Source organism: Aotus nancymaae, unplaced genomic scaffold (genome assembly GCF_030222135.1).
Source record: "Aotus nancymaae isolate 86718 unplaced genomic scaffold, 86718_ANA_hifiasm-v0.15.2.pri h1tg000016l, whole genome shotgun sequence".
Taxonomy (NCBI): Eukaryota; Metazoa; Chordata; class Mammalia; order Primates; family Aotidae; genus Aotus; species Aotus nancymaae.
Genome location: NW_026988428.1, coordinates 20832204 through 20859392, shown reverse-complemented (window position 1 = coordinate 20859392; position 27189 = coordinate 20832204). Strand labels below are relative to the sequence as shown.

The following is a 27189-nucleotide window of genomic DNA, read 5'->3' as shown; positions in this document are numbered from 1 at the left end:
AAAAGGCATAAAAATAGTTTGACTCTAAAGAAATCCCCTGCAATATTTTTTTCTCAAACATGAAAAGTGAAAAATAAATGCTGTTTATTTTATGGTAGATGGATCACCCATCCAGGGGAAGAAAAAAGAAAAGCTCTGTTATTTTTCATATGTAAATGTACAATTCTAATTTTATCAAATGTATAAGATATAAATATTTTAATTTATTTAAGCTGTACTTTAAATATTTTAATTCTCCATATTTCTAACTTGCCTTGCTAACATCATTAGAGTTTGTTTAATGTGCTCTAATTCTCTTCTGAAGTGGAGATCTCTATTTTGGACAATTCATAATACCTCACTTTTCTAATGAGAGGTATTACTTATGAATCTGAAAAGTAAGGCATATGGCAACTCCCTTTGACTGAAGAGGATTTCTTGTAGTAAACTGCCCTAGCTAATGAAAATGAAGGATTTTATGTCTAAAGCCAAATAGAAAAGATGTGCTTTTGTGTCAGGATAACTGATGCAAAACTAAACGGAGCAAAAGAGAAACAATAAAGTCAAAGACAAGATGATAGAAAGATACTAAAAAGTACAGTGGAAACAATAGACGTAGGTTTTGTGGCAGAGACTAACTTGGGGGCAGGGCAACCTACACAATTTGTTCAAAACAGGGAAAAAGTTTTGTTTTCTTGTTTCATGTTCTTTCTTGATGTGTCATGGTGTTTTTTAAAGAATCATCATTGAATGCCATGCTCACTCAAGCATAGGGATAGTCCGAAGGTGAGTGCAGACCCTGTCAGTGCTGAGTGTCCTCCTTGCCTCATTAATTCCAACTTGGCACTTAGGTGTGCATACCCAAATCCAACTAATCCTGCCTCTGTGCTGCGAGTGGAGCGAAGCGGTGGTCTCTGGGTGACTGCAGAGAAGCAGGCACCTGAGAACCAATCCCAGGGAGGTTGGGCGGATAGCAGAAGATGTGAGACATGGCTTCAAGGCCCAGACACATAATTCTTTGTCTCATTGAACTTCATTGACAAAACACTAATTCACAGCTAAAATTAGAATTTTAAGTTGGCAATTACAGAATATGAAACCCCAATTAGGGGGCCCACTTCTGAGCAAGGGACTGCCCTTGCTCAGAAGAGCATTGCACTGTCCAAATGTCTACCAATCCAGCCTGTCTTGAGGATGAAAGTTCTATTGGGGCAATCAGGGGAGGCCTCACAGAGAAGGGAGCATATAGGTCACAACTGATGGGAATGAGGCCATGACGCCAAGATCTGGGAGAACAGAGTTCCTAGCAGGAGGAACGCCAAGAGCACACTTGAGATGGGTAAAAGCTTAGGTAAGTTTGAAGAAAAGAAAGAGGGTCAGCATAGCTGAAGCTTAGTCAGTGAGGGTGGGGATTGGTAAGTGGAAGAATATGAAATCAGGGAGAGCCAGTTAACAAAACATATGGTTATATACAATATATACTGTTCTGTATAATATATTGTGCACCTATTTTAAGTATGACCTTGGAAGACTGAACACTTCTTATGGATATGACCAAATTTATTTCATTTTCCCTTTGAAATATTTACTAAAAAGTCTACTGTAGTGCGGTATTTTCAAACTACACTTTTGTTATTATTTGAAGGAGAAAAGTAACCAAAGAATTTCCTATCTTTTTCCCAATTTTTTGCTTCTGGCCAAATTTGTCTTACTTTGATGTTAACTGTGCATTTTTGAAGTTATTATATGAGTTAATTTCAAGGTCAGATTCAATATAACCATGTACAGCCCTTGCTCATAAAGAATATTGTGTATTCCTACTTTATGATAAAAGTACTCCAACATTTCCTGATGTGTTCCATCTCTCATTTTTTTCTGCTTTATCCTTTCTACTGCATAAATTGTCTTCTTTTAATAGAGCAACCATGGTCTGCCACTTCCCTGTTTGAAAGCCTTTATTGACTACATTTTGCACATATGATAATTACTCTGTATGGGTCACTTGGTTGCAAAAGGTCTCAGGCTATGATCCATCATGTAATTCATGCTCTAACCTTTTGGTACTCTCCTTAGTTCTGAATAAATCTTGGACTTTCTTGTCCCCATGTCTTGATTCAAGCCATTTCTTTCATTTGGAAGGATTTCTTCTCCATTCTCATTCTCAACCCCCTATACCTTGCTATGCATAATCTCTTGCAGATCAGTTTACACCCACCCCTTGCAAGAAGCCTTCCTGAGTCCCTCTGATGGTAATTCAACCCTTCCCATCCCACTACACACATACAGTAGTTCCCCCTTATTTATGAATGTTAGGTTCCAAGAACTCCAGTGGATGCCTGAAACCATAGATAGTAGCAGACCAAATTGCCATCAATCAGAACACGTTTCTGTTCATGTCTTCTACCCACAAATTTAATGCCTTTTCCATCTTAACTAAGCACTTACCATGCACTGTGGCTGTCAATTTTGCAGTTTAATGTGCAGCAGCAAAGCTAGTATGAATTTTTTTTCCTTCTTCACAATTTCACAGGTAGAAGATTCATTCTTACCACAGATCTGAAAAGTTGTATGCTTAGAAACTTCAGCATGCAATTTTTTTTCTTTCTCATTAAGTAGAAAACTTTCACCTTTTCACTTAAAGGAAGCACTTCACAGCTTCTTTTTGTCTGAATTGGGAAGGCAATGTCTCCTACCAAACTTAATAATTCTGATTTTCAGTAAATATTTAATGAAGTCAGTAGACTATTTCCATGCTCTCATTAACTCCTCAGAAACATGAGCAGGACCAAATTTCTCTCTTTTGTAGGCAAGGCCATACCTTTTTTTATTCTGTCATATTTATTCATCACAGATGTAGAATTTCCAATTCAGCAGAGATATCACTTAATGTATTCTGTGTCCATTCCCTTGTTTTGCTCTTCCTCACATGTAACTGAAATACCTTTTCCCTTTGCCCATTTATCTATGTGGAGTTAATCTACTAGTTTGTGTCTGGTTGTCAATTTTTATGTATTTCCTATTTTGTGCAATTGTTTTGTCTTTTCTTACAGAATTCAGAAAAGACATGACCAAATAGCAATATTAGTACACAGATAGTTGTTGGTGAATATTAACTAAATTAATTTGATATATTTTGATTAGATAACATACTACTCATTTTGTTTCTTTTCTTTTTTTTTTTTTTAAAGAAACGATCAGGTTTTTTTCTGGAGAACAAACCTACCTACCAGCTTTGGAAGGCTGGTTACTATATAGTAGTGTACTTCCCAGAGAAAGATATCACTATTCTTTGGGATAGGAAGACAACTATTCATATCAAAGTTGGGCCACAGTGGAAGGTAGGTCAACCTAAGCTCCAAATGAGATGCAATGAATAAAATCACATTTACTTTTTGATGTTTGATGAAAATAAAATAATGATTAATGTTTTCCTTTAAGAAGTAGATTATATTTTCAGAATTAATGACTCATTTCTTTGATGACTCTGAAACAACCTTTAGTCATTGCTGTCTTTCTTCAATTAATATTCTCTGCTGTTCATCTTATATCCTTCTTTCCAACAGGAATAAGAATATATTCTACTAGTAGATGAAGGAGGAGAACTTGCAGTGATATTTCCTAAAAGCAGTAGAATTACTCCTTAAAACCTTGAATTTAAACATGCTGAACACTCTCTTCAATATTGAAGAATAGAATGCATCCCTTATTGGTGGAGTAGGCTGCCTATGTCTCTGCCAAAGCAGGCAATAATCATAGAAATACATCTACTATAGCCACTTATTTCCATGGGGCCTCTGTTTTCAGAGATCACATCTGTTCAAAGACAGTGGCCACTAACAGTAGTTATCCTAAAGCTGAGGCATCAGGAAGGGGGATGTGGAAAAACAAATGGTTAACTTGTTTTCAACAAGTAGGCAATATGATATATTCCAGCAAGTAGGGAATATATCTGCCATTCTTCATTCTATATCCTTGTTTCCAACAAGGTTGGGAATATATATAATTATCAGTTATATATATATACACATGAATTATGTATAAACACACATATACATTTGTATACACATACACTTTCATATGTACTGTATTATTTGAATTAAACTTTTCCAAGTTATTTATTAGTTGTATTAATGCTAAGACACTGGCAAGTGTGGATAAATAGGACTTGAAATTGGGTAAAATATTTCTGTAAATTTAAAATAATCACCAAATATAATTAAATTGGCATGAGAAAATCTACTTTTTAAAGTTAATTTTTAAAAATGATTGATGTAAAAATTCTTAAATGTATATTTGAAATGTCTCAAAAATTTTAATGAATATGAGTCTTTAAATGTTACAGTGATTATATAATATTTCCTGGTGATTTTTTCTTACTTTAGAACAAGCTATCAGGGTTGTGTGGAAACTTTGATAAATGTACTTCAAATGATATGACCACATCTAATAACTTGGAAGTGAGAAATGCTCAGGTATTTGGAGATAGTTGGGCATTAGGACAGGTAAGTTACATAAATATATTTTAGAAGTCAACAAAAATTTTTAAGAATATTTTTTCACTAGAACATTTTATTCTTATTTAGGTAATGTTATTTTACATACTATTTTCATAGTAATTTATAGCTGATAACCTTTCATATTTATCTTCTCATGTAATTTTTCTGATAACCTTATCATATAGAGGATGTTGTCTCCTTATTATAGATGAAGAAATTGAGGATCAGGGAAGTTAAAGGCCTTGTCTAATATTATAGGGCCAGAAAGTAGCAGAGGTGACATTCAAATTCATCTCTTCTCCCTCACGTTTTCCTCACCATAGCAAATTGCCTTATCAAGGTATCTGCATTTTAAAGAATGATGGAAGTTTTGCCAGTTCAAAGAAATAAATAAATGAAGACAGAATTTCTTAACAGTCATGTTATTAGTATTACAGGAAACGAAGGGGGATACGTGTGTGTGTGTGTGTGTGTGTGTAGGTTGTGGTCAACTGCCTTTGGCGGCAGTTAGATAAATTAATTTTGACATATTTATCTTTTAAAGGGTTTCTTTTTTTTAATTTATTTTTATTTTTTTATTTTTTATTTTTTTTAATTTTTATTTTTTTTATTGCATTTTAGGTTTTGGGGTACATGTGAAAAACATGCAAAGTTGTTGCATAGGTGCATTCATGGCAGTGTGATTTGCTGCCTCCCTCCCCCTCACCCATATCTGGCATTTCTCCCCATGCTATCCCTCCCCAACTCCCCCCCCCGCTGTCCCCCCCACTCCCCCACAACAGACCCCCGTGTATAGTGCTCCCCTCCCTGTGTCCATGTGTTCTCCTTGTTCAACACCCTCCTATGAGTGAGAACATGTGGTGTTTGGTTTTGTGTTCTTGTGTCAGTTTGCTGAGAATGATGGTTTCCAGGTTCATCCATGTCCCTACAAAGGACGTGAACTCCTCATTTTTAATGGCTGCATAATATTCCATGGTGTATATGTGCCACATTTTTCCTGTCCAGTCTATCATCGATGGGCATTTGGGTTGGTTCCAGGTCTTTGCTATTGTAAACTGTGCTGCAATGAACATTCGTGTGCATGTGTCCTTATAGTAGAATGATTTATAATCCTTTGGATATATGCCCAGTAATGGGATTGCTGGGTGAAATGGAATTTCTATTTCTAAGTCCTTGAGGAATCGCCACACTGTTTTCCACAGTGGTTGAACTAATTTACACTCCCACCAACAGTGTAAAAGTGTTCCTATTTCTCCACATCCTCTCCAGCATCTATTTTCTCCAGATTTTTTAATGATCGCCATTAAAGGGTTTCTTGAGGCATCATAAGCCTATAAGGGAGAGACATGTTTGAAGGATTTTCCAAACTTACTGACAGAATCTGTATTTTATTTATTAATTCTCAAGGAAATGGTGTTATGTGAAACACATTTTGAAAAATGCCGAACTAACTCAGAAAACAGTGTCAAATTGGTTCTATTCTTTCTTCTACTTTCTTTTTAGCCTATTGTTCTTTGTAATTGATAGGAGTGTTTGAGACCACAGTTTCCTGATTGGTTACCATTTGGTTAGTTACTTCTGTATTTTGCCTGGCTTACTAATATGTCTAAATCTCTTTAAAGAATAAAGAGGGGATGGAGTAAAACATTTATTCCATTCAGTAACATTTGAGTGTGGTCTAAGCTTAAGAGTACAAAATTGTACTTTTTAATATCTAAAATATCTGCTATATTGAGAGAGACAAAATCCTTTTAATTGTGGCTATCTTACATTTTTTTACCTTTAGACTTTTTTGGGAAAAAAATCATTTTACATTTTTTCTATCTGCAAATGAATTAAGATATAACTAATTTCTAGTGATATTTAAATATTTGGAGTAGTCAAATAATTTTACACCCCCTCAAAATGAGTTTGTTATTAATACCTGATGACAAAGCTAGAAGTCATGTCATTTAAAAAAAAATTCATGGCTGGGCACAGTGGCTGACACCTGTAATCCCAGCACTTTGGGAGGCCAAGGTGGGTGGATCACCTGAGCGCAGGAGTTTGAGACCAGCCTGGCCAACATGGTGAAACCCCGTCTCTACTAAAAATACAAAAAATTAGCCGGGCGTCATAGCAGGTGCCTGTGATCCCAGCTACTCGGGAGGCTGAGACAGGAGAATCACTTGAACCCAGGAGGTGGAGGTTGCAGTGAGCCAAGATTGCGCCACAGCACTCCAGCCTGGGCAACAAAGAGTGAAATCCAACTCAAAAAAAAATTCACTAATTTTTATATAGCACTTATGTTTTCCATTACATACAGACACATAATATGGATAAATCACAGTCTTTGCCTTTAAGGAATTTAGAGTCTATAGGTGGAAAATTTAGAGGTGGAAACATTAACAGTTAGAACATAGTAAGATAGTTGCTTTGATAGAAGTGCACACAAAGTGGGGATTGTGATGGTCCAAGAAAGGTTCCTGGAGAAGGTACCCTGGAGATGAATCTTATAAGATTTATAGGAGCTAAGAAAGTAAAATTTATGGGAAAGAATATAACAGGCAAAGGAGGGAGCAGCCACCTAGAAGGTGTCAGGCTGGAGAGAGTGTGGTACATAAAGTGAATTTCAAGAAGTTCATTTTGGATGTGGTGTAAGGTTTGAAACAGATAATAGCTGAAGTGCAAAGTATAGATCTGCAAGATACAAGAGCCAAGAGGCTCTTATTATAATCCAGCTAGAAATATTAAGTCAGTAGAGATTTAGAAAACTGTATAAATTTGGGAGGCATTCATGATAAAAATCATCAGCATCTGCTGAAAGACTGTATTAGGAAGGATGAATTTGGAGGTTTCAAGAAGTCTCTGACTTTCCTGGCTTACTAGGAAGATGCTGCTGTTTCTCCCCGAGGCAGGGCAAAGAGGAGGCAATGAATATGGATAGTCGGGGAAGGACAATGGTGTAGATGGGGATGGTTAGGATCTGCTGAGAGAGAAGGACAGAGATATTTAGGTGGAAATGTCCAGTTTTGAAATTCAGGAAGGAGATCTTGGATGGACATAGGGATTTTGCAGTTACTAATATATTCAGGGCATTGAAGCCAGGACACATGTACAGAATCAGAAAAATAGAGATTTGAGGATTAAGCTTTGCAAAGAAAGGAAGGAGAAATAAATTAGGGAACAACGGCCAATGTAAGAAACCCAGCAGAAAATTGTGTCACTAAAACCAAATGAGGAGAGACATTTAAGAAGGGTAAAGTATTAAATACAATCAAAGGCAGCAAAAGTCAAGCAAGATGGAAGACTGAAAAATTGCCTTTATATTTAGTAATGAAGAGGTCATAGATGACATTTTTCAGGGCAGTGTCAGGGAAGTGGATTAGGGGAGGAAGAGGCCAAACTGCTGCATGTATGGGAATTGAGTCTGCAGAGATTTGAGTACATACAACCTCTCAGACGATTTGTGACAGAAATGAAGGAGATGAAAATGAAAGAAAGAGGTCATGCTCATGGGATTTTTAAGTCATGCAAATGTTGTGTTTAAGAGAATTTAAAAATCATTTATCACCACTCTATCTCTAATATTGCCATGACTTTATTATTCTGTTTAGTTGCTTTCAAAAATGATATATGCAATTAACATTGAATTGAATGTGAGCAGGTGCTTTACGCAAATCCTATCTAAAAGGATGAGAATATATTAGGTGCAATTGTAATGAGTGAAGTTGGGTAGGTTACTCTGTTTGAGAAATTATCCCTTTAAAAACTTCTTTTCTCTCTCAAATTTTTTCAACAGTGTGAAAATCCAGATGAAACAATTAAACCCTGTGAGGCACATCAAAACAAATTTCCTTATGCCAAGAAAGAATGCTCCATTTTGTACAGCGATATTTTTGCTTCTTGTCGCAATGTGGTAAATGAATACTTTTTACATCTACCACCTAACTATTGTCAGGGGGACATAAGTGTTGGTTTGTTTTTCTGTAGAAGTGGTGCATTTAGTTGATTTACTTTCTCCCTCACTCCATCTAATTTAACAGTGTACCTTTGTACATATTTGTAATAATTTGTTCTAGTTTATGGAACATTATTTACATGTATCATTTTATGATTAAAAGTGTTTATTTTTCTTTAGAGAACACTGCCAAATGGGCATTCTTCTCAACTCAACGTATAGTTTAAAAGTATTGCTTGTAGAACATTTGAAATGGTTTTAGAAGCACATCCTAAGATGGAATGTAACTTATATAGAAATTTCACTTTCAAAACTCTTTCCTAGCATGATTATTTTAGGTCCCAATAGAAGTTTAAACAATATTTCAATGCATTGGTAAAAATCAAGTAACATTTCTGCGGCATACAAAGCTAGGTCTTGAGGGGTATCACTTGTGTGATTGTTTGAGTTGTGAGCTAAGGTGGTTGTTTTTCTTAGAGTACCATTCTATTTCGAAGAATAAAATGACATATGGTTATTCAGACATTCAGACAGGGGTACTTGACAGATATTTTTCCTTCCTTCCTTCCTTCCTTCCTTCCTTCCTTCCTTCCTTCCTTCCTTCCTTCCTTCCTTCCTTCCCTCCTTCCTTCCTTCCCTCCCTCCCTCCCTTCCTTCCTTCTTTCCTTCCTTTTCTCCTTCCCTCCCTCCCTCCCTCCCTCCCTCCCTCCTTCCTTCCTTCCTTCCTTCTGTCTTACTTTTCCTTTTTTTTTTTGTCTCACTCTGTCATCCAGGCTGGAGTGCAGTGGCATGATCTCAGCTCAGCTCACTACAACCTCTGCCTCCCAGGTTCAAGCAGTTTTCCTGCCTCAGCCTCCCAAGTAGCTGGGATTACATGATCATGTTAAAACTCAGCCTCTACTAAAAATACAAAAATTAGCCACTACGCTCAGCTAATTTTTGTATTTTTAGTAGAGATTGGGTCTTACCATGTTGACCAGACTGGTCTGGAACTCCTGACCTCAGATAATCCACCCACCTTGGCCTCCCAAAATCTTGAGATTACAGCGGTGAGCCACTGCGCCAGGCTGATATTTTCTTAAAATGAGTGAAATGAGTCTGTGGCTTTACAGAAACACCCGATGGTGTCCGTTGTCTTTGATAAAATTTACTTTCAAAGAAAAATTAGAGTTTTGTAAACGTTAGATCCATTCCTGCGACCTTATGAGGTTTTTTATACTTAAGGAGTTTTTTGATGATCTAGATGATAATATTAACAAATGTGACTTGTAGCTATTGTATATAATTAAATATGTCAACATTTCAAAGATCTGCACAGATCCATAAATTTTCCACGTGACTAATGCATGATGTTACAAAATCATGCAGAAGTAAAAGATCCATTCAAATAAACAATTTTAGTACAGCAAAGTATAAAGTTTATTAATATGGTTTTAGACTTCACATTGCAGTGAACTTTTAAGAAAACAATATTTTTTGAATTTTGATATAGTATCAAAGAATATCACAATTACCTGAAAAAGATGTTAAAGTACTCCTTCTTTTCCAACTAAATATATGTGTGGAACTGAATTTTCTTCATCTACTTCAACCCAGATCCGAACAAGACAAAAACATTATGATAGACCAGATGAAGCAGCAGATAGGAGAATTCAGCTGTGTGCTATTAAGCCACACATTAAAGAGATTTGCAAAAAATGCAAAACAGTGCACTCTTCTCACTATTTTTTGGGATAATAACACTAAAACTATGTTATTCATGTTAACATGTAATGAGTTTATTGTTGCTATTTTTTAAATTTCTCATTTAAAATGTCTAATAGAGTAAATATTGGTAGATATAATCCCACAAACAAAACCTCTTTGGGGATCTCAGTGATTTTTTTAGAGTGTAAAGGGATTTTGAGACAGAAAAGTTTGAAGACTGCAATATTAGAGGCATGTAGGTAAACTAAAGTCTTGTCTAAAAAGGGTTACTTTGGAGACTTTTCAGAGTTTCCAAGGACCACAGTTGCTTGACAAGTAATATCGTGTCAAGTCCTGAACCACAGAGCCTGCTGGTTCTTTTCCACTTGAAAAGAAAAATTAACCCATGAACTGACCTACAAAATAAAATACAGCTCAGTGGCACAAAAACCTGCTTCTTCTTTTCTTTTCTTTTTCTTTTTTTTGAGACGGTGTAGACAGTGACTTGATGTCGGCTCACTACAACCTCCACCTTTCAGGGTCAAGCAATTCTGCCTCAGTGTCCCACAGCTGGGACTACAGGTATGTGCCACCATGCTCAGCTAATTTTTGTATTTTTAGTAAAGGCAGGGTTTCACCATGTTGACCAGGCTTGTCTCGAACTCCTGACCTCAAGTGATCCACCTGCCTCATCCTCCCAAAGTGCAGGGATTACAAGCATGAGCCACAACTCCTGGTCCCTTGGTCCTTTTTTTTTTTTTTTTTTTTTAACACATTGTCAATATATTAAAATTTGTCAGCTACTTAACTATAATGCAAATAAAATAAATAGATTAAGTAAATGGGATAAGTTTTTTTTAAAAGACTGCTGTTACCATTAATAGCAATTAGAATAGGGACAAAAAAGAAAGGGAAGAAGGAAGGAAGATGGAAAACTACATAAAATTATAATTGGAAGCAGAAGATGCCCTTCTTTTAATGCCATGTGAATATACCAGTAATGAAAGAAGCTTCCAAAAAGTAATCTGTTATGTTGCAGATGTTGAAGTTACATGTATTTATTAATCTTATTATTTCTTTTGCTAGTTCTTTGATGTGACATTTTCCTAATACATTTCTTTCTCCTTTGGGCAATAAAAAGATTTGAAATAAAGAGAATTCTCTAGGTGGCAGTGTTAAGCTGATAATATCAAATTTTGAAAATGCATAGTTTTCTTTTAGAGGGCTGACTTTAAATCTTAATCAGTATCTATTGAAATTAAGTAAGCTTTCACTTCATTTTTCAGATTGATGTTACTTCTTTTGCCAAAAATTGTCATGAAGATACATGTAACTGTAATCTTGGTGGGGACTGTGAGTGTCTGTGCACTAGTATAGCTGCATATGCATACAAGTGTTGTCAGGAAGGAATATCAATTCATTGGAGATCATCTACTGTTTGTTGTGAGTATCCTACTTGGACAATCATTATGTAAAGACCTGATACAGAAATACATATTAATTGTTGATTTATCTTAGAAATAATTGCCAGAAAACTCATGGAAATATAATCAAATCAAAATGACTAAATTTTATATTCCTTTGATGATAATAGATTATAGAATACCAAAAGGACTTATAAAAATAAATTATAATATTTTGCTCTGTGTTTGATTACTGTCATTATACCATTTGAAATATAAATTATACACCATCCTTAGAGAAATTGTTTATGACTTTAATTCTTTTATGCCTATGAAGTTTCATTGTTCTGATGATAAGAAACATGTTTTTAAAAAAATCACCTTGAATTTGCTTCAAGATTTGACTAAACTTTTAATTTAGTTGTGTAGGTGGTAAAACATCTGAACAAACTTACAATTTGAACACTTTTAGTTGACCTTTCTAAATTGGCATATACATTTTCCTACCTTAAAACAATTATATGAAATTTAATTAATTATGCTATGTCACTTAATGAATCTCTTTTTCTCAGAAAAAGTTCCTAAGTAATACCTTTCTATATTCTTTCACATAGTTATTGACAAATATGTGGCTATATCTAGCCTACATTCAGTTAAGTGATTGGCTTCTTTTAATATTTATTCTTTTTTCTTTTAGCACTTGATTGTGAATACTACAATGAAGGTATGTGACATTCAAATTACAAATATCACTATAGTATTCTATTGGGTGTATTTTCAGATTAAAAGTTTTTAAACAACTTGTGCTGTGAACAAACTATAAATTGTTTTTAACTTGATATATAACTCCATAAAAGCTTTTCATTTTCAAAATTTTAAAAAATTTCTAAGTATTTGTGCTAAGATTTATTTCCCAAAATCTAAAATAATGTGTAACTTAAGTTCTCAGCATTTAAGAGCCCTCAATACAGTTTTGGAATGACATGAATGAATGGATGGGTGAAGTTAGTTAATTTTTTAGATCAAAAGGATGAAAGACCTATAACAAAAGCATACCTTTACCATTACTTAATAAATGTAAACAGTGTTCAAATGTTTTTAAAATTTTTATTTTATTTTTAAATTGACACATATAATTGTATATATTTATGGGGTACAGTGTAGTGTTATGATACATATACACATTGTAGAATGATCAAATCAGACTAATTAGCATATTGATCACCTCAAATATTTACCATTTCTTTGTGGTAAGAACATTAAAATTTCTTTCTTTTAGCTATTCATTCTTTAAAAATCAAGAAAATCTATCATTTGCAACAACATGGATGAACCTTGTGAACATTGTGCTAAGTGAAATAAGTCAGGCACAGTGAGACAAATACGATGTGATTTCACTTATTTGAGAAATCCAAAAAAGTTGAATTTTTAGAAATAGAGAGTAGAATGGTGTTACTGGAGGCTGGTGGTGGGAAAGAGGACAGGGAAAGGCCAGATGTTGGTCAAGGGACAAAAAGTTTCAACTAGATGGGAGGAATAAGTTCTCTTATCTATTGCACAGCATGGTGACTATAGTCACATTTTTCTTATGTTGTGGAAATCAAAGAAACAAAGTATAAATGTAATTATGTAAGAAATAATATAAGGATTTTATTTTGACATCATTATAGGCAATAATCATTCTTTACATATTACCGGAATGAGAACTTACTGATAAAATAATAATGAAGATCTCCTGGTCTCAGCAAACATCCAGATTTGCAATAAGAAATCTGAGAGGTGCTGCTGTCTAAAACTAAGGCATAGATGTAAGAAAAGATAGAGAATTGCATCCTTAAGGAAAATACTTGAATTTGGCAGAATGGGAGTCTTTTTCTCAAATCTATTTAATAAGGAAGGCACAGGCACCGAAACCTAATTCAGACAAGTAAGGTGATCTAGGGAAGTATCCATGTAGTCAGTAACTGGGTGAACCATGGACCCATGATGGATGTGTCAGTTAGAATAATAGTTACAGGAAATCTGGGCCAAGCAACCAATCTGAGACACTTCACGTGGCTTATTAGACTAGGAAGAAATTTGACAGCTAGATAATTTTAGAGAAATAGAGATAATGAATTAAAAAGAAAATGAGAATTTTTGATTTTAGTTATATTTGTTTTATTTATGGATGTTTGATAGAGGAGGCAAATTCAACATTTAAAAATATCTGTGGTAGTTAAAGAAAATCTAAGTAACAGTATTTCCTGTTCAAGATTTTAAAGAGACTGCCACACACATGCATGCATACACATACATACACAAATGCACACTCCACATTATTGGATTCCATAATTAAAATGCAATTTATTGTCTAATAATAATAACAGAAGCTTTTCTTGTGTTAACTGCTTTCTCTATATTATATAATTTAAACATCAAAATATGTTATTTTATTTTATTGTCAGAATTTTACTATTATCAACACTTTACAGAAGAAATTGAAGCAGAGAGAGATTAAATAGCTTTGCCAAATTCACTTAGCCAAAATGTGGCAAACTGGGATTTGTAAACAGTTTGACTTCAGGGCCAGTGAGCATGACTTCCATGCTACATGGCCTACTGTATGGTTAATATATCCTAGTGTAGGGATGATCACCACACATTATTATCACAGGTTCTACATAGTACACAGACAGCAATCTGAGAAAATGCTCCAATAACTTCCTCACTAAAAAAATTCCTGATTCACCCAGTTCTGCTAAGACAATCTCCATCTGCACCTTTGTACTTTCTGGCATTTATTCTGCAGACTTGTGGACCTAGAAGCAGAATTTTCTATACATATTGAATCACTCTACCTCTTGCTACATTTTGCTCTCTGTTAACAAGTCTGCTGCACTTCTAGTGATGGTTCATTCTTCTCATGTACTACAGAATCCTTCAAACCTGTTCTTCTAGTTTCATTTGTAATACTGTATTGATAATATCAGAGAGTGAACATGGGACATTTGGCCTTCATGAGACTCTAATAGGCTCAGTAGAGTGGCAGGAAAATAAATTTCCTATGATCAAATAATAGGGAAAGGCATCAACGTGCCAAGGGAAGTCAGAATTTGTAAAAGCAACGCAACAGTGATAGACGATTGAAGGAGAATATAAAATTTTGATGATTGTGGAAAGAATAATATAAATAAAATGATTTTAAATGGTTATTCTTAATTTGTTTCATCCCAAATAATTTCATAGCTATTGTAAATTTACCTAGTCCTTTCTGGGCATTTATAGCTGGCATATTGCTCCCTTTCTTTATTTGCTACATGCCAGACACTATGATATTAAGATACTTATAATATATTTTTTTTTTGAGACGGAGTTTCCCTCTTGTTACCCAGGCTGGAGTGCAATGGCACGATCTCGGCTCACCGCAACCTCCGCCTCCTGGGTTCAGGCAATTCTCCTGCCTCAGCCTCTTGAGTAGCTGGGATTACAGGCACGCGCCACCGTGCCCAGCTAATTTTTTGTATTTTTAGTAGAGACGGGGTTTCACCATGTTGACCAGGATGGTCTCGATCTCTTGACCTCGTGATTCACCTGCCTCGGCCTCCCAAAGTGCTGGGATTACAGGCTTGAGCCACCGCGCCCGGTCGATACTTGTAATATTTAAAGCACATACATAAATAAATAATTGTGATTCTGTAGGAAGAATTTTAAAAAGTATTAGGAGAATTCAAAGGTTATTGTTGAGATTATTTCAATAATCCTTAGTACAATGATTCTATATAATATCTTTGTATTCATTTATATGACTTTGACTAAAAACGTAAAGCTTGCATTTGAAATGTTATTTCTGTAGGTGAGGGAGAACTTCAATTTCCTACTAAAAATTGTTATGTGATTTTTAAGTTCAGAGTAATTTTATTAGATAGGATATGCTTATTTCTGTTTTTAGAATCACTGCAGGAAATGATTGCTTTCAGTAGATGGTGAAATTATACTTCTCCTTGCAGAAAATTAATGATAAGATCAATGACTTTTATCTCTCAGTTGCTGGCAAAAATAGTCCAGAATCAAGCTGCCAATTAACTGAGAGTCAATTCAAAAGCATTAGATTTTTGTACAAACAGATTTCTCAGATGGCAATTGTCTTTTCAGGGTGCTGTATTAGGGGGTGTGTGCAGCAGGGGAGAGATTTTGTTTCGCTGTCCATCTCCTTTCTCATTCTTATGTTGAATATTCATGAGGGTGCTTCAAACCCTCAAGTTGTAGTTATATACACATCTTTTTCATTTTGAATTGTATCTCATTATAATTAACTTATCTTATTATTTGTATGTTATTTCCATATTTGTACAAATCTACATATTTATACTTTGAAACATATTTGCATCTTGGAGGTTTGTGCCACTTTCTTCTTTATTTATTTATTTATTTTTTATTGTACTTTAGGTTCTGGGGTACATGTGCAGATCATGCAGGATTGTTGCATAGGTACACACATGGCAATGTGGTTTGCTGCCTCCATCCCCTCATCACCTACATCTGGCATTTCTCCCTATGTTATCCCTATCAGACCTTGCCACTTCCCACTGTCCCTCCCTTGGCACCACCCAACAGACTCCAGTGTGTGATGCTCCACTCCATGTGTCTATGTGTTCTCATTGTTCAACACCTGCCTATGAGTGAGAACATGTGGTGTTTGATTCACTGTTCTTGGGTCAGTTTGCTGAGAATTATGGTTTCCAGTATCATCCACGTCCCTATAAAGGGCACAAACTCATCATTTTTTATGGCTGCTTAGTATTCCATGGTGTATATGTGCCACATTTTCCTTGTCCAGTCTATCATTGATGGACATTTGGGTTGGTTCCAGGTCTTTGCTATTGTAAACAGTGCCACTGTGAACATACATGTGCATGTGTCTTTATAATAGAATGATTTATAATCCATCGGGTATATACCCAGTAATGGGATTGCTCGGTCAAATGGAATTTCTATTTCTAGGTCCTTGAGAAATTGCCACACTGTCTTCCACAATGGTTGAACTAGTTTAAACTCCCACCGACAGTGTAAAAGTGTTCCTATTTCTCCACATCCTCTCCAGCATCTGTTGTCTCCATATTTTCTAATGATCACCATTCTAACTGGCATGAGGTGGTATCTCGATGTGGTTTTGATTTACATTTCTCTAATAATCAGTGATGATGAGCATTCTTTTATGTGTTTGTTGGTCTCATATATGTCTTCTTTTGAAAAGTGTCTGTTCATATCCTTCACCCACCTTTGGATGGGTTGGTTTGTTTTTTCTTATAAATCTGTTTTAGTTCTCTGTAGATTCTGGATATCAGCCCTTTGTCAGATGGGTAGATTGCAAAAATTTTTTCCCATTCTGTTGGTTGCTGGTTCATTCTAATGATTGTTTCTTTTGCTGTACAGAAGCTCTGGAGTTTAATTAGGTTCCATTTGTCTATTTTGGCTTTTGTTGCCATTGTTTTTGGTGTTTTAGTCATGAAGTCCTTGCCTATGCCTATGTTCTGAATGGTTTTGCCTGGGTTTTCTTCTAGGGTTTTTATGGTGTTAGGTCTTATGTTTAAGTCTTTAATCTATCTGGAGTTAATTTTAGTATAAGGTGTCAGGAAGGGGTCCAGTTTCTGCTTTCTGCATATGGCTAGCTAGTTTTCCCAACACTATTTATTAAGCAGGGAATCCTTTCCTCATTGCTTGTTTTTGTCAGGTTTGTCAAAGATCAGATGGTTGTAGACATGTGGCATTGCCTGCAAGGCCTCTGATCTGTTCCATTGGTCTATATCTCTGTTTTGGTACCAGTACCATGCTGTTATGATTACTGTAGCCCTGTAATATAGTTTGAAATCAGGTAGCATGATGTCTCCAGCTTTGTTCTTTTTGCTTAGGATAGTCTTGGCTATGCAGGCTCTCCTTTGGTTCCATATGAAGTTTAAAGTGTTTTTTTTTTCAGTTCTGAGAAGAAGTTCATTGTTAGCTTGATGGGGATAGCATTGAATCTATAAATTACTTTGGGCAGTATGGCCATTTTCACGATATTGATTCTTCCTATCCACGAGCATGGGATGTTTCTCCATCTGTTTGTGTCCTCTCTTACTTCCTTGAGCAGTGGTTTGTAGTACTCCTTGAAGAGGTCCTTTATATGCTTTGTTAGTTGTATTCCTAGGTATTTTATTCTCTTTGTAGCAATTGTGAATGGGAGTTTGCTCATGATTTGGCTCTTTGTTAGTCTGTTATTGGTGTATAGAAATGCGTGTGATTTCTGCACATTGATTGTGTATCCTGAGACTTTGCTGAAGTTGCTTATCAGTTTAAGTAGATTTTGGGCTGAGATGATAGAGTCTTCTAAATATACAATCATGTCGTCTGCAAATAGAGACAATTTGACTTCCTTTTTTCCTGATTGAATACCCTTTATTCTTTTTTTCTTGCCTAATTGCTCTGGCTAGAACTTCCAGTACTATATTGAATAGGAGTGGTGAGAGAGGGCATCCTTGTCTAGTGCTGGATTTCAAAGGGAATGCTTCCAGTTTTTGCCCATTCAGTATGATATTGGCTATAGATTTGTCATAAATAACTTTTATTGTTTTGAGATATGTTCCTTTGAAACCTAGTTTATTGAGAGTTTTTAGCATAATAAAGGGCTGTTGAATTTTGTTGAAGGCCTTCTCTGCATCTATTGAGATAATCATGTTGTTTTTGTCTTTAGTTCTGTTTATGTAGTGGATTACGTTTATAGACTTGCATATGTTGAACCAGCCTTGCATCCCTGGAATGAAGCCTAATTGATCATGGTGGATAAGCTTTTTGATGTGGTGTTGCAGTTGATTTGCCAGTATTTTACTGAAGATTTTTGCATCTATGTTCATCATAGATATTGTCCTGAAGTTTTCTTTTCTTGTTGAGTCTCTGCCGAGTTTTGGTATCAGGATGATATTGGTCTCATAAAATGATTTGGGAAGGAGTCCCTCTTTTTGTGTTGTTTGGAATAATTTCAGAAAAAATGGTACCAGCTCCTCTTCATACATCTGGTAGAATTCAGCTGTGAACCCATCTGGACCTGGACTTTTTTTTGTTGGTAGTCTATTAATTGCTCCCTCAACTTCAACCCTTGTTATTGGTCTATTCAAGGTTTCAACTTCTTCCCTGGTTTAGGCTTGGGAGGAGACAAGTGTCCAGGAATTTATCCATTTCTTCCAGGTTTACTGGTTTATGTGTGTAGAGTTGTTTGTAGTAATCTATGGTTGTAGTTTGTATTTCTGTGGAATCAATGGTGATATCCCCTTTATCGTTTTTTTATTGCATCTATTTGATTCTTTTCCCTTTTCTTTTTTATTAATCTGGCTAGTAGTCTATTTTGTTGATCTTTGCAAAAAGCCCGCTCCTGGATTTATTGATTTTTTGAAGTTTTTTTTTGTGTGTCTCTATCTCCTTTGGTTCTGCTCTGATCTTAGTTATTTCTTGTCTTTTGCTAGCTTTTGAGTTTTTTTGATCTTGCTCCTCTAGCTCTTTCAATTTTGATGATATGGTGTCCATTTTCAATCTTTCCTCGTTTCTCATGTGAGCATTTATGGCTATAAATTTCCCTCTAGACACTGCTTTAAATGTGTCCCAGAGATTCTGGCACATTGTGTCTTCATTCTCATTAGTTTCAAAGAAAATCTTTATTTCTGCCTTCATTTCATTGTTTATTCAGTCAACATTCAGGAGCCAGCTGTTCAGTTTCCATGAAGCTGTGCAGTTCTGGGAGGTCATGTCCGAGGCAATGAAGCCTGTGCACAGAAGGGTGGGGTGACTCAGCCAAGGGGCTGGGGCAGAGGGAGGCTGGACTGGTCAGGGTCAGGGTGGGGTTGGGGTCTGAGTTTGTTTCTTAATTCTAAGTTCTAATTTGATTGCCCTGTTGTCTGAGAGACTGTTTGTTATGATTTCCATTGTTTTACATTTACTGAGGAGTGATTTATTTCCAATTATGTGGTTAATTTTAGAGTAGGTGCAATGCGGTGCTGAGAAGAATGTATATTCTGTGGATTTGGGGTGGAGATTTCCGTAGATGTCTATTAGGTCTGCTTGGTCCAGATCTGAGTTCAAGTCCTGGATTTCCTCGTTAATTTTCTTACTCGTCGATCTGTCTAATATTGACAGTGGAGTGTTAAAGTCTCCCTCTATTATTAAGAACTTGCTTTATGTACCTGAGTATTCCTGTCTTGGGTGCGTATATATTTAGGATCATTAGCTCTTCTTGATGCATTGATCCTTTTACCATTATGTAATGCGCTTCTTTGTCTCTTTTGATCTTTGTTGGTTTAAAGTCCATTTTATCGGAGACTAGGATTGCAACTCCTGCTTTTTTTTGCTCTCCATGTGCTTGATAAATCTTCCTCCATCCCTTTATTTTGAGCCTATGTGTGTCCTTGCATGTAAGATGGGTTTTCTGAATACAGCACACTGATGGATCTTGACTTTTTATCCAATTTGCCTGTCTGTGTCTTTTGACTGGGACATTTAGCCCATTTACATTTAAGGGTAATATTGTTATGGGTGAATTTGATCCTGCCATTTGATGCTAGCTGGATGTTTTGCCTGTTAGTTGACGCATTTTTTTCATTGTGTTGATGGTCTTTACTATTTGGTAATTTTTTGAAGTGGCTGGTACTGGTTATTCCTTTCCTTGTTTAGTGTTTCTTTCAGGAGCTCTTGTAAGGCAGTCCTGGTGGTGATGAAATCTCTCAGCAATTGCTTGTCCATAAAGGATTTTCTTTCTCCTTCGCTTATGAAGCTTAGTTTGGCTGGATATGAAATTCTAAGTTGAAAGTTCTTTTCTTTAAGGATATTGAATATTGGCCCCATCACTTTCCTCTTGTCCCTGCTAGAAAATGAGCCATTAACTGGTACAGACTATTGCTATAATTTTCTTTTTTCCTCATGTATTTTGGCTCATGGAGAAACACTGTACATTTATAACATTTGTGACAGCAGTGGTGAGTCTACTGCAGCCAGGCTAAGAAAAATTCTCTGCCATTTCTGCTCAGCTCCACGTTGATGTGGGGGCAAAGCCGTTTCAAGTTTCTATCTCTATACAAGGTACCAAAGCCCCTAGTGAAGCACTTTTCCTCATGGTTTATAAGGGTCCCCAGCCACTCAATGGTGATGTGTCCCAGATGATGGGTCAGTGAGGAGACTACACTGGAAAATAATGTATCCTCTCAGTCTTTCTGTTCTTCTCCTGGTCCTCATGATAGAAATTTTGGTTCTCCTTCCCCTTTCCTAATTGGAAGACTTCTCATTTCTCCAATCCAATTATCCTTTCGCCTCTATTCAGGCCTGGTCTTAAGTCCTTCAGAGGAAATATCTTGCCCTTATATTCTTTGAATTCTTCTTCAGTGTGTGCTGAGAAAATTGAGAGGAGAGGGAAAGTGAAATACACTGAGAGCAATAAGGTTAAACTTTTATGAAACAACTGATCACATGTATATCAACATTTTATATGACCTACAACACAAACATATACATAGACATCATTGTATATATAAATTATTATTTTAAAGAGTTTAGTTATTTTATTAGTGATAAATTTTTAATTGTTCAATTTTTTGAAGTATTTTGTTATTAAAACATTTCTTTGAAATGACAGATTGAAATTTTAAAAATCTATGTCAATTTACAGTTCTCTTATTTGTATTTAACTAGGACTTGGAGAAGGACCATATATGCTGGCAAGCTATGGACAGACTGGCCTTGTTCTAGGGGCCAATATAACCAGCAGAAGCATTTTCTCTTTGCCAAGAAGCAGTGTTCATCCCAATTTATTTTTTTATTTTATGATCACTCCAGGCCTTTTTAAGGAGAAGGTATCATGTAAGTATAATTGAAAACAAATTTAGCTTTCCATTTAAATTTTAAAATTTAGTCACTCAGTAAATGTTAACTGAGAATCTAATATGTTTATGTTATTTTTTAAAGTGCCCTAAAGGATGTGAGATAAAATGTAACATTGGCACATGAACCAGCTTTCTCTTTTGTATACAAAATCATTTCTTTGTTTATTTATTGGTATATATATGTTAGTTAGAATTGCAATTGTTTGAGTTTTTGGTGTTAAATAAAATATATCTAAAATTTTCATAGTATTAGTCACAGAACTTAATTTTGTTGTTTTTTGAAAACTATCCACTGATTCTTAACATTTAAAAGGTTTTAATTCCCAAAAAAGTAAAAATAAATTGTGAATTGATACTAAATAACTTATGCATTAAGAGCATAAATCAGAGTGTAGACAGTCATTGTGACAGTCTGTTATCCTTACTTGTCTTGTCTGTCCTTGTTCCTGGACATGTCCTCAGTGTCCTGAACCCAGCCTTACATTTACTGGTTTGCATCTGCAGGTCTGTACTGGTTGTATCCACCTGGCACCTGTTCTGATTGGTGGTAGTTTCCCTTCTGATCCAGTGATGTTCAGGCTACCTGTGTCTACATAAGTCTACCTGGAACCATGCATGGCATGTTGTATAAGCTTAGGAATTTATTTGTTGAATCGAATCAATCAGACTTAACTTTCACTTCTTCTGAGAACTCTCACAATTCTCCAGTTAGAATAAATTATTTCTTTCCTGTAAAAAGAACTCTCTTAGTTCTGAAAACACCTATCACCATCAAGTTCTAAATTATGTTGGTTACGTTTTTTTCTCATACAAAATTTACTTTATTATTCTTTGCATCTTTTGGTGCTCAGCAGAGGAACTTGAATTTTACAACATGATAAATGTCTTTGAGATCATATTAAATTTGAGAGAACTCTTCATTTTGCAATTCGTAATAACTAATGATTTTAATAGGAAAAAATCCAAATAATTTTTATTTAAGAAAATCAACCTAAAATCATCTCAATTAAAAAACTTTTATATCATAAATTTTACCAATATAAGGTAAATTTTCAAAGCACCTAGCAAAAAAGGGTACTACTTCTTCAATGCTTTGTAAAGCCCAGTTGCTCATTAGCCATTTGATAGATCATCTTCTGGGAAATAGACAATAATGTTGAATAAATAGTCCTTTTTTGGTTCAGTAAAATCTCTTGCGAGAACATTTGCTCATTAAAAGAGTCCAGTGATACTGAAATGCAGTATCACTAAATTGATCTATTTCTCTATTTTTTTCTGTCATCCAGTTTAGCCACTTGTAGATTTTGTGCATTTGCAAATGTTAAAGCTTGCAAACACAAATATATGTCCAATTAATCACTCAGTTCCTTGTATGAAATGGTACATTCTGGAGTCCTCATTGGCATTTCTTTTTTACCCCAAGGACAAAATTAATTATTTAAAAATTAGAAGTCATCGAAGACTGATTTTTTTTTTTAATTGATGTCACTGTTATTCATTACGTTTAAAGTACTACTTTTTGTTGTCTTTCAGACATCACCTAATTTATTTCTTAAATCTTGGTGATTGGCACTAATTATGTTTGGCAATTGTGTGGTACTATTTTGGTTTACTTTATAAGTACATTTTGTGATGCGAATGTTGATGATCTTTCTTCTCCTGAGAATCTGCACCACTCTGTGTTTTACAGCATTGGCACTTGTTTCGTTGGAATCTGCCGAAAGGCCAAACTACTTTCTCTATGTCCATGACAGTGACATTCTTAGCTTGGAGCTGTGGGAGGCAAATTCAGCCTTTCATCAGAGAGCAACATTCTTCCACCATCAGGGCCTCTGGATTCCTGGTTACAGTGCATTTGAATTATACAGCAAGAAAGGCTTTTTCATCATATTCACAGATTCTAGTATCAAAGCATCAAAATATGATGATTCTGAAGAATTTAAACATTCAAGTAGCTTCAGCATAGAAGGTATGTTTTCTGAGATCTCCAAAAAAGAGAACAAATAGGTAATTTATATTATGCAGAATACTTATGTCTTTGTTTTAAAAGTCATTCTTACTGTGTACAAGCAGATAGAGTTGTATGACTTTAAGTAAGTTTCTCAACCTCTATACCCCCTAGTTTACTCATCTGTAAAACTGGAGAAATAATAATACCCACTTTGTAGAGTTATTGTGAGTATTGAATAAGTTGGTATAAATTGCTTAGAACAATCCTAAATAACCTGATTTTTTATTATTACCCCAATTGTTACTAGCCATGCTGTCTGGACATTGGAATCAGAGCCTACTCATATGGCATGGTTGTCTAATGTTTATATCTACTTTTTCTTTCCTAGAAGGCAACTTTTGATTAATCTGATTCTTAGTGATAAGGACAACATGTTTATCTCTGTCCTTTGGATATAGGGTGTGTCTGTTTCCATTGACCTCTAGAAGATTTATCTAGTTCAGCAGAAACCTAATCTTACTTCTAGAGAGACTTTGAGGTCTATAGTTTTGAATTTTCTGAAGCAATCTTTACTTCTTTATACAATGTTTAAAAGTCATGCTTTGCTTTCAAAGTCCAAGAGCTTCATATCTATCTTGAGTCTCCCCAAGAAATTGTTTCATCCTAGTGAACCCTCCTAAAGCAGTTCAACAGAGCAAATAATTTGTCTTTTCTGTTGAGAATATATTTCTGCAAGCCCTTCCAATAATGGATTTTTAAAAGTACAAATTGAGCTTCAGAATTTTACCTATCGTATACAGTTCCTGTGTGCAAAGTTTCTTAAGTCTGACAAAAGGTTTTGTGCAAACCAGAATGCCAGAATTCTGCAAGGGTTCATACTCTGTCAATGAGCTTGAGAAAAAAAGAAGCTCTAATATCTCTACTATTTACATTACTAGGTTTAGTGTGGTGAGATACTCACAGAACAAGTCAGGCAAAGGAATTTTATTTACTTGCAGATAGACAGCAAGAATCAACAGATGCCTAGGATTCATGATGAGCCAGTCCTCTAAGACTCAGAAAAGCCCAGGGTAAACTGAATCTTGTCTGCACACGCCCCATGTTGCACTGCAGCTGAGGTACCCTGAAAGCACTCTGCTCTGGATTTGAAGCTTCAGGTGCAACTGGAATCACTGAGCACACACTTTGCAGGACATCCTATTGGGAATGGCAACAGAGCCTGGATTTCTCCTTACCTCGGGATAATTCTCACAACTTTTTATAGCTATTTTGAGAAGTGCACATGGGAGAGAGAAAGCAAGGAGAACCAAGGGTAGACCTGTCCTCCTGTGCTGTGCCCTTGAGAAAAAGAACCACTGATACATCTATATTGCATTCCATAGAGTGGGTGTGATTTGCTTATGATTTGTTTACTTGAATTTACCCAAAGTTGACCTTTGCAGACCTCTATTTCCCCTCTGCTCTAGAAATATGTACGTTTAGAACCAGACCTACTAGCTCCATTTGAGGCTTAGAGAACTACAGCACATGGCATCATCAGAATATCAGAAGCTGATCTTTGTAGTCTTCTGAAACCTAGGAAACTCCCGGAGCCTATTGTAGTCTTGTAACCTCCCAAGTAGCTGGGACTACAGGCACCCACCACCATGCCCAGCTGATTTTTATATTTTTAGTTGAGACGGGGTTTCACCATATTGGCCAGGCTGGTCTCGAACTCCTGATCTTGTGATCCGCCTGCCTTGGCCTCCCAAAGTGCTAGGATTACAAATGTGAGCCACAATGCCTGGCCCCCCTTGGTTTCTCAAATCTTTGGAAGATAGGTGAACATGTAGATATTTAATATGAGCATGAAATACTTTGGACACCAAGCAATTACAGTGTTTTTTTTCTTCAGGTCTGTCTTTCCTGTAGCATTGTAGTCAAAGAGGGGTCAAACCCTAGGAGGATTCATATAAGAAATTGTTAGTTTTCAGCCAGGCACAGTGGCTCACACCCATAATCCCAGCACTTTGGGAGGCCAAGGCAGGTGGATCACCTGAGATCAGGAATTCAAGATCGGCCTGGTCAACATGCGAAACCTTATCTCTGTTAAAAATATAAAAATTATCCAGGCATGGTGGCATGTGCCTGTAATTCCTGCTACTTGGGAGGCTGAGGCACGAGAATCACTTGAACCTGATAAGTGGAGGTTGTGATGAGCTGAGATGGCGCCACTGCATGCCAGCCTGGGCGACAGAGCAAGACTCTGTCTCAAAAAAAAAAAAGGAAATTGTTAGTTTTTCAAGCTATGTATTAAATATGCACACAGTCTAAACTTAATTTTTTCCCAGAAATCCAGGCAGCAGTGCCTTACAGGAGGATGTGTGAATGGAGATATGAACCTTGTGCTACTCCCTGTTTTAAAACCTGTAGTGACCCTGAAGCACTAGCATGTAAATTTCTTCCACCGTAAGTAATGTTTACCAATAAATGATCAAATTCCAGCCTTAGCAAATTCTGTTTTCAGTGAATTTTTTTGAGATTTAAATACAGCCATTCTCAAGTTGTGTATGCTATATATTCTTTCATGGTATTAATTTCACTTAAATCAAGAAGTAGTTACTGAGAGTCTACTATGTGGCACGCAGTCTTCTTGCTGCTGGGGAGACCATACTGAACAAAATAGACAAGTATTTGCTCTCATGAAGCTTACATATTGTTGGATTTAGCAGAAAATAACCAAACAAAAATGTAAATATATAATGCAACGTATTGTTATGGCAGATTTGTGTCACAGAGAAAAATAAAGGAAGGTAAGGGAGACGGAGAGCATAAGGGGTGTGTGTGTGTGTGTGTGTGTGTGTGTGTGTGTGTGTGTCAATTAATATTGGTGGTTAGGGAAGAGCACCCTGACAAGGTGACATCTGGTCAGAGATCTAAATGTAGTGAAGGGACTGACCAGGTGGTTATCTGAGGAAGAGTCTTTAATCTGAGAATAGTGCAAAGGTCCTAAAGTGGGAATGTGTTTGGTGTGTTTGAGGATCAGCAAGGAGGCCATAAGTTAGAACAAAGTGAGCAAAACAGAAAGAAGTGGGAGATGAGAGAATAATAGTAGTGGACAAATCATATAAGGCTTTGTAGCCTGTTAGGCAGGGAGTGGCATGATCAGATTTATGTTTTAAAAAGTGTACTTCGGCTGTTGTATTGAGAATGAGCTCTTGGAGAAAGGGAGGACAGGGCAGAACTGATCAGTGATACAGACAAGAAATGAAGGGGATTTGACTAGGTTGGTGGCCCTGGAGGTTATGAGAAACAAACAAGAGTTAATATCACTTACGAGAGAAAGAGGAGTTAAAAAATCAAGTTTTGGCCTCAGCAGTTATAAGGTGAAGTAATATGAAGTTTTGTCATTTTTGGTAGCCAAGTTGGTCAAATAGCAATAATTTCAAGTGATTTGATCTAATAGAAGGACTGCATTGCCATTTACTGAGATAAGGAAGATGTTAGAAGAAACAGTTAGAAGGAACGGTCAGGAATTTGATTTTGAGCATATAAGGTTTGATATGGAAAATTGTTCACTGGATTTAGCAAGTCAGAAAATTAGGAAGAGACAAAACAGTGACAGGGAGTGTAAACAGCTTTTTTTTAATATAATAATTTTTCATAAAGGAGATATGGATCAATAGTAGGAGGGAACATTTTTAGGAGAATCATTTTACATTGAACAATTATGAGCTTCTATTCTATGGCAAATATTGCAAATAGGTAAGATCTAGCCCCTCTGTAAGATCCAGCCCCTCTCTCAAGGAGCTCACAATCTTTGGAAGGAGACAGAAACACAAGAAAACAATGACAATGCAATGGAAAGAGGCCT

General features: G+C 35.9%; 1 protein-coding gene across 1 annotated transcript in view; it reads left to right on the top strand.

The window, feature by feature from the left end:
- The window catches only part of OTOGL (otogelin like), a 404189-nt gene that overhangs the window by 325991 nt on the left and 51009 nt on the right, over window positions 1-27189 (top strand). The window contains exons 31-38 of the mRNA XM_064376937.1: window positions 3168-3317; window positions 4362-4481; window positions 8257-8373; window positions 11388-11544; window positions 12202-12228; window positions 21195-21362; window positions 23076-23354; window positions 25667-25784. Of these exons, the coding sequence (XP_064233007.1) occupies window positions 3168-3317; window positions 4362-4481; window positions 8257-8373; window positions 11388-11544; window positions 12202-12228; window positions 21195-21362; window positions 23076-23354; window positions 25667-25784 (1136 nt within the window). The remainder of the gene's footprint in view (window positions 1-3167; window positions 3318-4361; window positions 4482-8256; window positions 8374-11387; window positions 11545-12201; window positions 12229-21194; window positions 21363-23075; window positions 23355-25666; window positions 25785-27189) is intronic.